The sequence below is a fragment of the Corvus cornix genome, chromosome 17 (assembly GCF_000738735.6).
Source record: "Corvus cornix cornix isolate S_Up_H32 chromosome 17, ASM73873v5, whole genome shotgun sequence".
NCBI classification, from domain to species: domain Eukaryota; kingdom Metazoa; phylum Chordata; class Aves; order Passeriformes; family Corvidae; genus Corvus; species Corvus cornix.
Window position 1 is genome coordinate 9732524 of NC_046346.1, and position 17401 is coordinate 9749924.

General features: G+C 46.1%; 1 protein-coding gene across 2 annotated transcripts in view; it reads right to left on the minus strand.

Moving 5' to 3' along the window:
• PNPLA7 (patatin like phospholipase domain containing 7) overlaps positions 1 to 17397 on the minus strand; it is a 117821-nt gene extending 100424 nt beyond the window's left edge. Inside the window, exons 1-12 of one of the 2 annotated variants that reach the window (XM_039561815.1) lie at positions 17278 to 17397; positions 16625 to 16659; positions 14175 to 14240; positions 13382 to 13469; positions 12740 to 12822; positions 10784 to 10872; positions 10302 to 10442; positions 8856 to 9015; positions 7817 to 7897; positions 2794 to 2922; positions 1392 to 1472; positions 753 to 894 (exon numbers count right to left, since the gene is read on the minus strand). In XM_039561815.1, the coding sequence (XP_039417749.1) occupies positions 753 to 894; positions 1392 to 1472; positions 2794 to 2922; positions 7817 to 7897; positions 8856 to 9015; positions 10302 to 10442; positions 10784 to 10872; positions 12740 to 12822; positions 13382 to 13469; positions 14175 to 14240; positions 16625 to 16657 (1093 nt within the window). In that variant the 5' untranslated portion in view covers positions 16658 to 16659; positions 17278 to 17397. Of the gene's footprint in view, positions 1 to 752; positions 898 to 1391; positions 1473 to 2793; positions 2923 to 7816; positions 7898 to 8855; positions 9016 to 10301; positions 10443 to 10783; positions 10873 to 12739; positions 12823 to 13381; positions 13470 to 14174; positions 14241 to 16624; positions 16660 to 17277 lie in introns of both variants that reach the window. The other variant, XM_039561814.1, reaches the window with a different exon arrangement.
• Positions 17398 to 17401: the final 4 nt, after the last annotated feature.

The following is a 17401-nucleotide window of genomic DNA, read 5'->3' on the forward strand; positions in this document are numbered from 1 at the left end:
TACCTACTTATTAAAGGCTGATCTAAAGATTTTGAAACACTGACATTAAATATTGTTTAAACCTTTTTCCTGGTTTTGATTAATTTTTTTCCATCTGCAGGGGCAAAATTCAACTCCATCTATTTTCCTGGCCTTACCTTCAGTACTAAGTCTTTAGCCTGAAAAGACACATATCCAGCAATTCTTCTGCTGGTGTCTAGAGAGCTGAATTTTCCCAACTCCCCCTCTGCATTCAAAATTAGGAGTCACTTATTTTTCCTCTTTCCTTCATCCCTCACTATCATTAAGAACACAGTAACATTTCCCCATTGAAGCTAAGGACTATCCAAAGGCTTCAAACCTGAAGCTGATCTAAGACAATCCTTAACCACTCTGATAAAATAGAAATCCTCTGATCTACAGCAGTGATACCAAAAGTAGATCAAATGTAGTGAAAGGACACAGGGGAATGGCCTCAAGCTGAAGGACAGCAGGGTTAGACTGGATTTGGAGAGGACATTCTTTACTATTAAGGACAGTGAGGCCCTGGCACAGGGTGCCCAGAGAAGCTGTGGCTGCCCCTGGATCCCTGGAAGTGTCCAAGGCCAGGCTGGACATTGGGGCTTGGAGCAGCCTGGGACAGCGGGAGGTGGGGCGGCACTGGGTGAGCTTTAAGGTCCCTCCCAACCCAAAACATTTTGGGATTCAATGAATACTACAACAGCTAAAGAAGGTCACAGAGGACAGTTTCTCCACGTTTCCAGAAGCATTACCCGTTTCCAGGGCTTCCCCAGACTTTTCAAACTTCTCTCCACGATCTTCCTCCAAAGCACTGCTCACTTGTCTCTTGCCCACTTTGCCGGCGCTGCCTCCGGCGGTGACACTGCTCACGGAGATCAGTGGGATGGCCTGGCTCTGCTGGGAGCAGCAGGGGGACAAGCAAACATGAACCACCCCCTCACACGTGTTCCACACCCTGCAGCCTGCACAGACCCCCAGTACCGCTCAGGTTGTGCTGATCAATCCCAGATCCCCAAGGGTGGCTTGTCCTGGGACGTGCAGCTCCCTCAGTGCATCCCACCACGGCCTGGGGACTCACAGCCTGACACTTTGAGCATTCCCTGACCCTCTGGCACCACGGGTGCAGCACACAGGCAGAGGTGACATAATTAGCAAACATCAGAAGCACACAGATCACTCTGGAATGAAGCACTTGGGAAGTTCAAGCCTCCCCACCAATTCTCCAGGCATCAGCGTAGGCTGGGCTTTATGGGCTGGTTATACAAGTGCCTCAATCCTCAAGCACTGTCATTATGAAATTAATATGTAGCATTTGCTTTATGGCCTTCTGCAAGAAGGAAAACCGCTCTGTGTCCTGGCAGGAGAGCTGAGGGCCTGCCTGCCAAACTCACACAGCTGAAGAGCTCCGTGGTCAGCCCCAGGTAGTTGTGCAGGGCCAGGAACGTCACCCTCTGCAGCCTCACCATGATGATCTACAAACAGGGAATAAAGAAGCAAGAGCAATGGATTTAGCATTCTCCCACACTCGTTCTGGCATTTAGATACAATCATGCACCAGAGTACCTGAAAGTATCGATAAAATACAGGCTGCACCCTAAGCTGAAATTCCTTTTTAGCAACTGATAAATTGAGACAGAGATAGATTCAAATGATCCACCAATGACTTCATAATCATTTGATGGCACGAGAATCCAAAGTCTTACTCCCAAACACCAAATGCTTTTTGTTTTCTATAAACATCAATAATAAAAGTGCCTTGAAATAGAAGTATTTGCTTCCAAATTTCCCCTCTCATTAAAAAAATTATTCCAGCTTTCCCCATACAGAGCCTATCCCACTGCTCCACAAGCACTCAAACCCAACACTGGAATCAGTGGCACCTTCCTCTGCCCTGCCAGCTAATTTCCACTCCTGAGCCATCCTCTCTGTTGTATCAGCTCTCACAGAGCAAATTAATTTGGTGTTAATGATCTGTTCTCCTTCAACCATCAGTGTGAGGAGGTTCATGTATTGCTCATAAATCACCCAGAGACCAGAACAGTTTGCAAGGACAAACAGATTTAGAAGTGATAGTAAAGCAACAGGACAGCCCAGAGTGACTGGTGGGGTCACCCTTTGGCTGCCACACCTGTGGGACAAGGAAATCCTGGAAATCCTTAATCCTGATCCCTGCACCACCTGCCACCTGCAGGAGGTACAAGCCTGATTTCAGTGCTCACCTGAGAACTGAGTCCCTGCAAAGCAATAGAAGGTAAACACAGAACTGACACAAAGCACAGCTCTTTCCTCAGGTGCTGACAAAGGCTTCTAAAGTTGAAATTCACATGTCAGTCTGAATTTTGTGACTCTTACAAAGCATCAGCCCACACCAAGCAGCTTCTGAAGGTCCAGCAGTCCTGTTTCAGAACATGTGACAGTCTGTTCACGACTCTCAGCCATTCTGAAGCCCTCCTGGTGCAGCCCAAGCTGCAGAGCCCACCCCAGCACCTTCCACTTGCCAAGGACCAACAAACTCACACTGCAGGTCTGGCTGATTGATGAGGGTACCACAGGCAAAAACTCAATTAATGGAGATATATAGATACATAAATGGTTTTTTTTCTGTTTGTGATGATGGTGGAATATTAAATCTAGGGCTCAACAGCCAGGAGAGCAGCAGAACAAGGCCAAATCTTGACAGGCTGTGCTGAGCAGCTCCGTAAGCTACCAAAGGATGAGCTTGCTGAGCATCTAAATACCCTCCTGCAACCTGGAAATGAGAGTGGATCCCCCTTCCCCCTCAGCTCCACCTACCTGCACCACTCTCACAAGGGTTTCAGGGTATTTCTGGAACACATCCTGGAAGGCACTGGCTGGAAGTCTCAGTATGGTGGATGGAGTGGCTGCTCGGGCTGAGACAGTTTTATAGGGAGCAGGGTGACCCTAAGAGAAAGTTCCAGAGACACAGGGTTAATCCATCAATTATCCAATCCAATTCTTCCCAAATTCCTGCTTTGCTGTTGTCTATGTCTGACAGACATGGTCTGACCCCAAAAAGCCTTCAGTTTGTGCTCCATGACCACGGGGGGTGTAATGAGGGTGAATTCACATCTGCATTAGAGACAGGGGCAGAGAAACAAGAGCTCCAGGGATGTGGATGAGGTTGAGGGAAGTGCCAGGCTCTCAGCTCTGACACAGTTTTATTACAGAGCCAGCCATCAGAAGCATTTGAAATCCCAGCTAGTCAAGGATGCAGAGAAAAGAGGGTTTGTTGATTTTATTATCTCGGCTGACAACCAAGCTATTTGCTGCAAAAACAACCCCAGACTCACACAAACAGTGAAAAACACAACAGAATTGTACAGTAATTACAGACATAATGGAGGAACACAAAAGACAGGCAGACTTCTTGTGTTTCGAGACATATATATATATATATATTTTCATATATATCTATGAAATATTCCACGTGACAACGCCAAACAGCTTCTCTTTACTTGAGACAAAGTGGGTCTAGACCATCCTGCTCAAAGAACAGATGGAGAACTAGCAAACAAATGAAAAGTGGGTAGAATACAGAGATTTTTTTCACACTGGAAGAAGGCAAGCCTCTGGTTTTGGATTTTGCCCCTTAAATGAGAATAGATTTTAACAAAAATCTACTGTCAAACACTTGGATAAAAAACTCCAGACAGACAATATCCCTTCTACACATTTAATAAATGCTGAAAACAACACCTCTAACTCATAAATTAATTTACTAATCCATCAAATATTGATTTACACGTACTGAAAAGCTAAAATGAGCCTTTTTGCAGCACAGAGCAGGAGCAAAGGAAGAAATGGAGTTTCTATTTTAACAGCACCTCACAACTCTGGAAGCTTTCCCCCTCCTGAGCAACAGAAGGCACCTTTTTCCCAACACTGACACACAGATGTTAAATGCTGATTACAAACCAAACTGCCTGCAAAGAATCTCAGACAACTCAACACAAGCACTTTGAGGAATTCCTGCCTAAAGAACCCAGCAAAACCAGAGACTTTCTCTAATCACTCTAGAAAATAAAGCTGCAGCTCTGTCTGCCTGCTGGTCTGGAAGGCACCATGAAGCAGATTCTAAAATTAAATTAAATTAATTGGAACCAATTTCTTAATTACACCAACTTCAGCTGACCTTTTTATAAAATCTGGGGATGATATTAATAGCCTTGATTTTCAAGTTCCTGAGGGATCTGAAATTTTAAACATCTTTGACCTACAGTGCAAAGCTGACAGTGTCCTCAGTTTTCCCAAATTTATTTTAATTAAGTAAAGAAATTAACAAATAACATTTCTGTGCTTCGGCTGTACCCAAAAATAAATGCAACAATCCTCTTTTACAGCCCAGTTGGAAGTCTGGCTTTACACGAAGAATTAATTTGGACTTCTTACACTTACAAGTAAAAGAAAATGTATATAGTCTGCTTATAAGCCCTGCATTTGCCATCAACTGTATTTCCTACCAATCTCTACAGCAAATATAGAGTAAAAAACTAAGGAAATCATTAAATCTTCAGTTGCTGGGCAAGGATAAGCATCAAGTTTAATGATGTTTCATAAGACTTATTCCAAAGAGCAAACTGAGCCCTGGCAATCCCAGAACTCTGGTCTCCAGTCTACCCAGTAAAGTGTTTGGGTTTTTCTGGAAAGTGCTCAAGAGAGGAGAGGCCAGTGCTGACAATCTCAGAAAAACAGCTTTAGGATAATAACAGATAATGATGCAGAAGCCTTTTTCTCCAAAGAACAGCCCATTCCTCCAGGTTTTCAGCATATAATTTTGCCTCTTTGAAATCCCTGCATGAGGGCAGCTCTTCTGAAAGGGCCAACAGGGCTGGAACATGCTAAGAGCAGTCAGAGGAGCATGAGCAGGAAATGTTCCAGAATTGTCACTTCTCTCTGATATAACCTTATGAGCAGCACAGGGAGAATACCATGTTCAAATTATACTATTTTACAATCACACACTGAGATGACAAGAACAGTTCAGTTATAATCAGTTATGAAACAGGGGTTTTTTTCAACAGAACTTTTTGTTCTCAGGGCAGGTAACTATTTGCTTCTAGAGACAGTGAGACATCACCTCCAAGCAGCAGCTAAACCCAGGTGACAGCAAATGGCCAAATCCAATCAAGTTTGGTCAAGAAATCTGCTGCAAGAGACAGATGCTTTGCATTCTCCCACCTGCAGTGGCAGCTCCTTTTTGGACCCAAAAATCTGGGATGTTCTCCCTGTTTCCACGGCTGGATTTTGTCTTCCTCCGCTCCTTCCTGACATCCTCTGCATCAGCACTGCTGCACCCAAAGCTCTCACAGCCATCAATCACTTCTTTATAACCTCATCTATCTTGTCAGCCCTGCAGGCTCACCTTTATCCAAGTGTTTTTCCAGCTTCTTTTAATCCTGACTTTCATTTTTATCCCCCCCTCAATCACTGCCATTTGATCAATATCCCTCACAGCCTCTTCTTTCTCCAACTTTCTTATTCCAGCTTTGCCACCTGGGCCCAGTTTTCCTAAGACCATCTCAGCATGGAGGCCAAGAGAAGAGTGAACCCCAAAGCTCCAGCAATCAGCATCACATCTCCACTGGACCAGTTCCCTCTGGATGAACATTGACTGTCCTGGGAAAAGCCCTGGCTGCACACAGGAGCTCTCAGCAAGAGCTGCTGAAAACAGAGACATCAACAAGGCTCAGCTCAGATTTCTCTGCTATTTGAGGCAGTACCAAATCAGAGCCATTAACTGCACCTCAGAACTGTTCCACAATACCAGGAACTACTTGGATTCAAAAGCTTCCAGTTTCTCCTCAGAGTCTGGAGAAAGCAGCATTGATCTGTTCCCAGAATAAGTGCAGGCTCATGTCACAGCTGCTACCTTTGCATTTAGTAGAACTAAAGGGGCTTTTCAGTTTAAAAACTGAAAGATTCAACTAGACAAGTACCTCTGGTGTGACCTTTCTTTTAGGTCCACCAACAAGATCTTGCCACTTCTTGCAGCAACCTCAACTTTCTTGCACAACTCTCAGAACTGAGGGACCAGCCTGACATCACGTGCTACAAAATCAGTCAAAGAATCACAAATCCAGCTCAGACAACTGAAATCCTCACTGAATTCACCCTTCCTTCATGTCAGAGCCAGGTGTTTGGTGGTGCAGTGAAATCTAATTCAGGTTATGGCATCTGCAGGATGTTTTAAGACTCCCTCACTGATTTGGGATGACACTGAGGGGTCTCCTACTTTGATCCAGTGCTACTTCTTCTCTCCTTGCCTATTTTCATGCTACTCCTCTACCTGAAGTCTGCAAAGAACATAAGGAAGAAGAAAAACAGCAATGAAACAAGCAGTTCACAAAGCTGGGAAGTGAGGAACAAAAGAGTTGTAAAAATAAATGAGAACAAGTTTAGCAAAAAATATTTCAAGGTTTTTTCATTACAGAGTCTTCTGCAGGCTGCTAACTCTGCTCAACACACTTTCAATCATTTTTATTTTTTTTACTTACCAGTGGTAGAACTAATGAGAAAGAGAAAAACAATGACAGAATGAGAATTAAAAATGAAAAAAAACCCCAACAAGACACAAAATGAATGGCAACCACTTTTTGAAAAAACAAAGCCATAAAGCACTGTTATAGAAGGACTTCTTTTCTTATATTTATTCCTTTTGAACAAGCAAGAACATGACTGGTATTCCTGTTCCTTTATGATGGCCCTGCTCCTTAGAATATTGTGATGAAGAAAATTTCGTGGTGGGAGTAACAAGGGCAAAGGTTCTAATACGAATTTACAAAGATATTATGAATTTGACAGCAAGAACTAGACTTGTACAGCCCAAATTCTTCACTTTCTACAGAGAAAACTGTGACCAAGCTCAAAAAATGTTACCACTGTCAATAGGTTTTATGGGAACTTTAGATGTAAATAATACACACATCATGTGGATATAGAGGTATGTGCTTGCATTTGGAAGCAGCAAAGAACACTTCAGAGAACCCTTTAATACTCACACAGAGCAATGGCACCTTCTGATGAACAGAGACAGCCAAACATGGCAGAAACAGGGCACCAGGTCAAACATGAACACCTTACTGATTAGATTTCTCTTCATCCTCTCAAATCTCATCCTACCAAAACCCTTCAAGAAAGCACCTTCAGGGCTTGGGTGTTATCAAAGATGTTGAATTCAACACCTTCCATCCAGGCATTCCAAAAGAGATGCACTGTGGTGATTTCAGCAAAACCAGCAGTCTAGTTCCAACTGAAACAAAATCCACCAATTTTGCACTCAACAGGATCAGCACCCAGCTCATCCTGGCCCCTGCCAAAGAGCACAGCCCTCAGCTGGCCACCAGCACCACTGATATTACAAAACAAAATAAACCCATCCCCTGGTTTCACAGCATCATTACAGTAATAACAACTGTCAGATTTATCCTCATTAGACTGAATAAAACCAAATTGATTAAGTAACCCATCAAACATGTAAAAGCCTGGACTGCTGAGCCCCAGCCTGGTCCTGCTCCTGCCTGAGCTGTGATTTGAGCAAATCAAGCTGTAATCTCAGTTTTGCAGACATAAAGGGATCACTCAAATCCTCCTGCTAACCAGAAGCAGCCAGTCAAGCACACGTTTCACAACCAGCCTCCACACCACAGAGCTCAATTTACACCTGTGAAGGCCCAGGAGGAGGAGAATTCATCAAAAAACCATTTTGCATTCTGATTCTTTCCTAGGAATGTTCAAGGCCTGGTTCCCTGCCAGGCTCTGTGGGATGCAGCAGGAATCTGCACCTCCCAGGACTCACCGTGATGACATCAAGGATGCTCAGAAGGCTGTGGACGCTGTCTCCTGCCAGCACCTCCTTCACCACCACCTCTGTTCCATCCTGCAAGCACACACACAGCATCACTGCAGGCTCACAGCTGCATTTTGGCACATTTGGAGCATTTCAAAAAGCTTGGATGCTTCTCTTCTCTCTGCTCTGATGGAAATGTGCTAATTCCAACCACAGAGTTTTCAACCATTGTTCTAAAAGTGATAAATTAAAAGAAACTACAAGCCAGTTTTGTCCAGGGATATTGTGACCTGCTTGTCTTTGCTATGTAACCGCCAACAAAACAAAGCTTCCTTCACCCAGAGGCAGATTGAGCTCCCTTTATTGAGGGGTTACCTGTCAAGAGGTTGTACAAAACAGGAGCAGCAAAATATAAAAATACACAGAAAGCAACGAATTTGATATAGTTTCCAAGCCCACTTAACTTTTAGAATTGGAAAACTGTTCACATCCTAAAGTTAAACTCAAAGTTCAGTCAGGAAGAAGGTAAAAACTAAAAATTTAACTTGGCAGAAGGGTCACAAGGGCTGGTGCTCAACATTTTAAGACTCACATGGAAAACAAGCCATCATTTTTTCTCCCCTGTCGACCCAAAAGTGAATCTGACTCTTCCAACTCCCAGACAAAGCCCCTGACTCCTGCTGGACTATTCTGAGGTGAGCTTGGTCTCTCCTGTGCTCAAAAACTTTCTGTAACAACCTTTCCAAAGGTGAATGTTTCCAAGCCCACCTTGCACCCTGTCCTCCCTCAATAACTTCTGCATCTCCTGTGTGAGGATATTTCCAGCTGCCTCATCAGCTTTGTGTTTGCTCTCTCATCTGAGACACGAGGGACCAGAGCTACAAACCTTGATCTTTACAAATACCACAGCCCCGAAGAGCTGGGATTAATCCCTCCTAAACCACTGTGATTCACGTGTCTAAGTTTAATCAATGCCTAATGATTCATGCCAGCCTATCTGCTGTGCCAACAGATTTCTCTCAGGAAGTGCAGAGCAGTGGGTTCTTACACTTTCTTGGATGCAGACTTCCAGCTTTCCATCCTGCACCACGTAGATGCTGTTGTCCAGCTGCCCGGGACGGAAGATGTACTCGCCCTCGTGCAGCTGCACAAAGAACATGTGCTTGCACAGCTCCAGGAACAGGGGCTTCTCAAAGTGCCCAAGGACCCTGCAGCAAAGAAAATGCAAAGGGAAAACCTAAAATTGGCACAGTCCTTGGAAAATCCTTCCTAAATTAGCAAAGCCACAGGCACGAGGAGCAGAGGAAGCCCAGAGGAGCAGCTGCAGGGAAGGAGCCTCAAAGAGCTCCCCAAAATGAAGGTGCAAGAGCAGCATGAAACACGGAACTGTAAATGCTGGGGCTCCTTTGGAGGAGCACTCCAAGGAATGCAGGCTCAGAGGGAAGTGCAGCCAAACTTCCTCCAGCAAACACCAGCATGGCCTTCGGAGGGGAATAAGAATAAAAAGCTGCCAGACTCTCACACTCCATGAGAAAAGTTACCCCATGAAACTTCCCCTTTTAGTGCAGCTGCCCTGCCCATGGAAGCAGGACACTGAAAACACAGGGAAAAGCTCCTGTCATCTGCATGCAATTGTAAGTTTGGAATACTTCATCTCCTGCAGGTAACGTGCACCTGGACTCCAGTCAGTCACTGCCAGGCAGAGAGAAATATGGGTCTTACACCTGATCACTCTTCAGAGAGCTCCAACAGCTCACATTTATCAGGATCAATCCATCAAATCCTACTGCAATGTCAATTAGTCACAGGAGATCATAATTCCACAGCAGCAAGTTCAGATGACTTAAATAGCATTTTTATTTGAGAATGTATGACCTTCAGGACTAAATTATATCACAGCTGGGAGGAAAAAAGAACATCCACAAGCAAAACCAAAATTACAGATTGGAAGATCTCCTCCTCTTTGCTGTGTCAGCAAATTAACCCCTTGTTGAAGGGGCACAAAGCCCATCCCTTCTTCTTAAGTCTGCCAAAGAGCTGTGGGGATTATGTTGACTTTGATTTATTTGCAACCTTTTCAGATAGAGAAGTAAAAGATTCTGCAGCCCAGGGAGCTGTCAATATGGTCTCCAATTAACATTTACCAATTATGATGCCTTTCTGTATAAAAAAATTGTCTGATAAAGCCTAAACAGAAGTTTTAAGATGCACTCAATCTGTTCATGTTAGAACACCTTCATTAGCACTACTCCCAAACTGAAGCAACTAACCTACTTCCTTTTTTTCCCCCCAAACTCAACTATTTTCTTAACATTTCTAAAAAATTCAAAGTCATTTATTCTGTCCTCATGCTCAGATGAATTTCAGTCAGCTCCCTCAGGATTCTGACCATGCAATCATAAAACCTGAGATTTGACACAAACTGTCAAATATTTACATCACTTGAACATCCATCAAAACCCAACTCTAAACTTCTCTTTCCATCTAACATTACCTGACATTTTTAAGCATGTACAGCACTTCTGATGGCAAATGGGAATTCTTGACATCAAATTCAGTCAGATCTGCCTCTAGCAAAGAGGGAGGAGGTTCTTTCCTCTGCAGAGTTGGACATTCCTTCTTAATACGCAGAATCCTACAAAGGAAAACGTAAGTTCAGGATGTTCCCTCATTTGTACTAATAGGGAATATTAAATTTGTATGAATAGGAAATGTTAAATAAGTAGATAGTAAACACTAAAATTCACCATCCCAAGTCACACATTATCAGTTAGCTGAAACATTCCACCCCCCTGCTCTTCCTCACCAAAACCATCCCAGTTCAGCAAATTTCCCAGCTGATCCACAGCTGACAGAACTGGGAAAAACCAACAGCTACAGAAGAGTGCTCTGCTAGGGGTAAGTTCCACACCACAAACAAAAGCCCCAAACCAGCCTCCACGACATGAATTTTCCCCTTCCCAAAATCCCAAGCACCTTTTAGCCAGAGATAAAACCTTTGCCCGTTTCCGCATCCTTTGGCGAGGGACAGTGTTCCCAACCAGAGAGTTTGGAAGAGTTGTAACCTAGGAGGAAATAACAGAAACAAAAACAGTCACAAAAACCCAAAACCAAAAAAAAACCCAACCCACTAATTCCAACCCTGCTGAGGCACCAACACATTTACCAGCCATTAGAGTGTGAGCAGAGGGAAGAGCTCATGTAAGACCTTGGAGGATTGGAAGAACTACTTCAGGACCATTTCCTTTCTATAAAGCAAGTAGAGTGTATTTTGATTTTACTCATCAACTACTACAGTGCTAATGGATGGCAGAGGGGAAAGATTCTTAGCTGTGGTTCTCATCCAGGAACACTCAACATCAGGAAGAGGAGTAAGGCACTGATCTCTGCTCCCTGGGACAGGGACAGGACCCAGGGAACAGCTGGAGCTGGGCCAGGGGAGGTTTAGGTTGGAGATCAGGAAAGGTTCTTCCCCCAGAGGGTGCTGGGCACTGCCCAGGCTCCCCAGGGAATGGGCACGGCCCCGAGGCTGCCAGAGCTCCAGGAGCGTTTGGACAGCGCTGCCAGGGATGCCCAGGGTGGGGCTGTTGGGGGGCTGGGCAGGGCCAGGGGTTGGACTGGATGATCCTTGGGGTCCCTTCCCACGGAGGACATTCCAGGATTCTATCTGGCTTCGATGGTGACAAACCAAAGCTTTTCCTTGCTTTTCCTAGTTCCCAGGTGCCACCCACTGGAGAAACTCCACAACTGCTACACCAAGAAAGCCCCTCATTAGTAACTTCCAAAACATTCCCAGTTCTCCATTTGTTACCCAAAGAGATGAATCTCTAAAAAGTTTCTATCACAAAAGGAATCTTTAATTAGTTTGGAGGGAGTAAAATCTTGGTATGTTATCAAAAAATCCATGAAGCACAACCCACAGCAGTGTGGGTGTAATGTTCTGTGCCTTACTCAGGAAGAACAGCAAAAGGCAAGGTCTAAAACCCAAACAAAAAACTACCTGAAATTATTTTCCCATGTGGAATTCTAAGCATTCTTACTTATGTGAGTTACATATAAACAGCTTGGTGAAAAATCATCCAAATTATGAAGTTGCACATGAAAATTATGAAGAATATCAAAATTATGAAGTTGCACACACAAGATTTCCTCTCATTGAGGGTTTTTTTGGCCAAGTTCTACTTAAAGGCTGACCTGCCATGCAAGATTGAGGGAGTAACCACCTCCTCCTCAATGAAACAGAGCTCTAGAACTGAATATTGAACCTACCAGAGTCTAATTAAGTCCAAGTGTTTGAATTCACCTCAATGAAGTGTGGGAGGCAGAGGCTGGGGCAGTTCACAGGAGGAAGTGCTCCTCCACACAGGGTGACTAAGGATGGTTACTTCCCTGTACCTTGTTTTTCTGCAGATGTTGGTTTGCAGTGAGTGCACACCTGACTTGGCAGGACAGGAAAAGCCAGGACCCCGTGAGGGTGGGCAGGCCCTGGCACAGGGTGCCCAGAGCAGCTGGGGCTGCCCCTGGATCCCTGGCAGTGCCCAAGGCCAGGCTGGACATTGGGGCTTGGAGCAGCCTGGGACAGTGGGAGGTGTCCCTGCCCATGGCAGGGGTGGCACTGGATGGGCTTTAAGGTTCCTTCCAACCCAAACCAGTCTGGGATTATGGGATATTGAAACAATTATCAACTCCCAACAGGAGTTAGATATTCACTGATTTATTACTACCCTCATTGACTGCGAATACTTTTCAAAGAGGAAAGGTTTGGCCAGAAGGAGAAGCTACTGCTGCTCCATCAGCAATCCAGTCAGTATTCCAGGAACATCCACAAAATCCCAGTGAGATCTGATAGGCTGAAGGCCCTGGGCCAGGCTCAGCAAGTCAAGTATTGCAAACTTTACACCTCCTAAACTGGATTTTGCCAGGTGCCCTCACCTTCCTCATGATCTTCCTCCCGTAGAACATGACTTTGTCCCTCTTGCGAAACCTGTACTGAGGCACGTGTGGCTGAAGTTGTTCTGGAACACAGAAGCAGCACATCAGAAACCACCTTTAGCAGCTGGGGGAGAACACCTGAGCACAACTCGGTGACTTTGCTGCCTCCAGAACAGCTCAGGGCAGCGTTTGGAACTTAAACCTCCCTGGGATCCCTCATTCCCCAGCTCTGGCCAAGCCCCACCAAGGCAGGGCTGGCTTGGGGTTCTACCTTAGCCCTGGAGGAGACAAAGGGCTCTCCACACAGACAGAAGGAGTGGGTAGTTTTAATCTCCTCAGGGAAACCTCTAATTCAATCTCCTTACTGTGACAGTGAAATCACAGCAGGGCTGAAACCATTTGCATAATTCACAGAGGCTGATACTGCTCAGACACCAAAGAAATAAAACCCTGCAGGTCCTGCACAGACAGCTCTGGGTTCAGACCTGGGCAAGTGAAGCAACACAAGTTCTTCACCCTTTAAAGCTGTTGTCCTGCAAGAACCACACCCCTACAGCAAACAGCTACCACAGAAAATTACAAAAAGACTCAAGACTGATGGGAAAACTGGTTTGAAAACTTACATGGTTCTCAAGTACTTACTAGACTGTCTCACTCTTCTGTACACGACAAACACAACAACTGCTATAAGCAGCAGTGCAACTGCAGCTCCAATTGCAATTCCAGTCAGCTGGGAGGGGAATTCAGGGAGAAAGAAGTTAATAATTTTCAGCTTCAGAAGCTACTATGTACTTTTTGCAGGGCTGAAGAACACTCAGCTCAGTGAGATGTCTAAAAGTCAAGCACATTCATAAATACTTAATTTTTAATTCAAACATCACACATGCAAGAAGTTTAAACTGCAGCAGTGACCAGTGCTAAGCTCACATGCAAAATATCCCATGTTTTAATTCCCCAGGAGCTGTGAGCTGATCAATGCAGTGTACAGGAGGTGCATGAGGGCATCGAGTGCCAGGACAAGGGGGAATGGCCTTAAGATGAAGGAGGGCAGGGCTGGATGGGATATTGGGAAGGAATTGTTCCCTGGGAGGGTGGGCAGGCCCTGGCACAGGGTGCCCAGAGCAGCTGGGGCTGCCCCTGGATCCCTGGCAGTGCCCAAGGCCAGGCTGGACATTGGGGCTTGGAGCAGCCTGGGACAGTGGGAGGTGTCCCTGCCCATGGCAGGGGTGGCACTGGATGGGCTTTAAGGTCCCTTCCAACTCAAACCAGCCTGTGATTCTAAATAACAGGAATTAATTCCTGCCTCATGCACAGTGACAGCAAAGAAACAAATGCTCAGACTTTGGCAGTGACTTAGCAGAGCTCCTGGAGCTCAGGAGAAGCTGCTCTGGATGCACCCCCACCCTTCAGCCAGCTGACTGCAGCTATACTTTACCATGGTGGTCTGGATCCTGTCCTCCACAAACTGCAGGATGGGGGTCTCACCTCCTGGCAACACAGCCTGGCACCAAAAGGAAGGTGAAATTAGTTTCCCACAACTGGAAAAAAGCCTCCATAAAAACCTCTCAACCAACTGGATTGTGTTTTTCTTTGACTTATAACCCACTCTGCAAACAGAAACATTCAGTGGAGAGGGGTCAGTAGGGCAGTTTTGTGCTGCTGTCAGTACAGTGCATTCCCAAACAGTCCTAAACCAGGGTCAAACAGTGAGATGAACACTTTTTAAAATCATTTTACATTATTCAGAGCAACGAGGACGAGAATGGAATGTAAAGGACTTTATGAGACTGAGAAAACAAGTCATAAACCAGCACACTACCGTCATCATAAAAAGCACATGATGCACATGGGCAGAAACTCTGACCTCAGGTGTGCTGTCCTGGGACCTGTGCCAACCAGTGTCATCCAGGAATAAAAACTGGCACTTAAAATAGTCTCACAAATGCCAACCCAAAACTTAAGAGACAGGGGGAGAAAGGCAAAACAACTCTCAGGAACAAGTTTAAACAACATGAGTACAAGAGAAATACATTCCCCTTTTAAGTCCTGAACCTTAAAATCACTTGAATGAAGCACTACACACAGTTCAGGTCCCATTCCTGCCCTTGGTTCCAGATCTGGATGACATCTAACTCAGCTTTGCCACCAAGAGAAAAAATGCAGTGTACACCAAGTCACCAAACTGGTCTCTCTCATGAAATTCATTCCAGTTTTACAGCACAAATGAAACTCCTGCCAGACCAGTCACCAGATCCCTGTGCTCACTTTGCCTTCTCAGGTCCCTTTAGCACTTTAATGTTTATCTTCCCAACACGAGTCAAACTAACTCTACCACTATTGTTATCAGCCTATTACTCATGGGATTATAGTGAAAAGTCACAAGATTTTGAAAAAATAAAAAGCTGGAGATGTGTCAGCAACAGGTACAACACCTGGTGACACGGAGTTCCAAGTCTGTTGTGGTCACCTAATGTATTTATTTCCCCTTGACACTGTCAGGGACACTGGGACATGGACAGTTCTGCTGCTCCCCAGGCCTGGATGATCTCAAATAGCACCAAAAATAGTAATTGCCAACTGACACTCACATTGCTGCTGCAGGAGGAGAAACAAACCCATGGGGAAAAGAATAAAACACAAACATGCCCGGCTGAAGAAATTCAGAGCTCCAAGAACCACTGAGAGGTTCTTGCAAAGTTTTCACCAGTGAAAACATGATATTGCCCTGCTCAGACTCGGGGGGGAATCTTTCCCAGCATGGAGAATCCTTCTGGGCCAGCAGAGGAAGCAAAGCACCCAGGCTGAGCTGTGCAGACACCTGAGACACGTCAGTGATTGCTGTGACAGCTCCTGGGGCAGGAATGAGGTCACAGCCAAGCCACCAGGGCAGCTCCTCTCTGAGGAGGGCTGTGGTCAGCGCCCCAGTCCAAGGACTTGCCCTCACACAGCCCCAAAGAACCCCCAGACCCACAACACCTGCGGGACCACCCTGCAAGGCCCCTCACTGCATTTGAACACGGAGCAGTGACCTGCCAAGAGGATGGATTAGCACAAAGAGCATTTCTCTGCTTCCTGATGTCAAAGTTTCCTTGAGAACCCAAGACTTTACAGCAATCAACATAAACATGCAGCCTCACAACTGCAGCTCACACCCATCCAGAGCACAGGCACCCAACACTCCGCTCTGCTGGGAGTCCAACAACTCCTCACTGCAGCCCAAGGCAAACACTGAGACATTCCCCGTGCAGGGAGTGGTGGGCAAGGCTTATCAGCCCTGAAAACAAGGACTTAAAACTGGGATTAGCCCAAAGCACAAGACTTCCTCACAGCTCAGAGGCACGTGCCTTGTTTTGACTACAGAACCTGGATTTTCACAAAACATTTTTAACTGTGTACAAGTACATTGTGTGCGTTTGTTAGTTCTGAGAAGTATTTCCTCTCACAGGGTTTGTTTTTCACGACTATGGAAAGCACCACATGACTTGCTGGCCTGTGAGTTTCACGTTTATGATTAAAAACAAATGCAAGAAGAGCAGTCTGCCAGAATCCTGCAAGTCCTCCTTCTTTAGGCTAAAAATGAAAGTATTTAAATCATAGCATTATTGAAACAGCTTAGAATATGAAGCAGAGCATGAATGGTTTGTAAGAAATTTTAAAAATACAAAAAAAAAAAAAAAAAAAAACAACAAACCCCACACAATAAAATGGGACCAATCCTTAAAAGTTTGAAAGGATAAAACTGCCAACAGGAAAGGCTCTTACAGAGGAAAAGCATCTAAAGGTATTATCCCAATGTTATCAAATTAGCTACAGCTGCTTTCAGCTTCTGGGAACTCCCAGAGGGGAAATAAATAAGTCCAAAAACAAGAGCAAAACATATTGTACCTCAAGGCTGGTGCTGTTGTCTCCTTCATCCATGTCTGGAGGTGCAGCAGGAGCAAAGACAAAAACAAAGAGAGAAGACTGAGTTAAGAGATGACCGCAGCTTCTGATCCAAACTCTTGAACACCACAAGGGGAACAGTAAGTTTTTTAACTTTATCATCCCTTTATCTCTCCGCTGAGCAACAAAACCCAGCACTGAAGTGCTGGGGGACGGGACTTCCCCGGACGGGAGTTCTCCAGAAGAAACTTCTCCGCAGCCACGGGCATTGAAACAGAAACTCCCCAGGAGCCTCCCCAGGGTGCCACAGCCAAACCTATCCCTGCTCCGTGCGCTCCAAGGAAAGCGGACACCGGGATGGCACCGCGGGACGGACACTGCCCGGCAGGGACCGGGCACCGACCGCTCCAGGCTGCGCCTCAGGACAGCCCCGGTCACCCTGCAGGCACCCCCCGCCCGGACCCGGAGCACTCTCCCGGCCGGCCCCTGCTGCCCTGCCCGGCCCCGTTTCGCCAGGTTAAAGCTCGGGGCGCACCTTCAACGACAACCTCCTCCCGCCGGGCCTGGGGCACCGGCCGGGGGCACGGCGGGGCTGCACAAGCCCGCAAGGCCTGGGGGCCGGCACTGCTCCCCAGCGACCCCCGGCACCCTCTCACCTGCCCCGCTCCTGCCGCGCTCCCGGTCCCGGCCCTTGTCCCGCCCGGGCTCCCGCAGCTCCCCGGGCCGGGGGCGAAGGGCGCTGAGCGCAGACCCCGCCCGCCTCCGCCAGGGGGCGCGGCC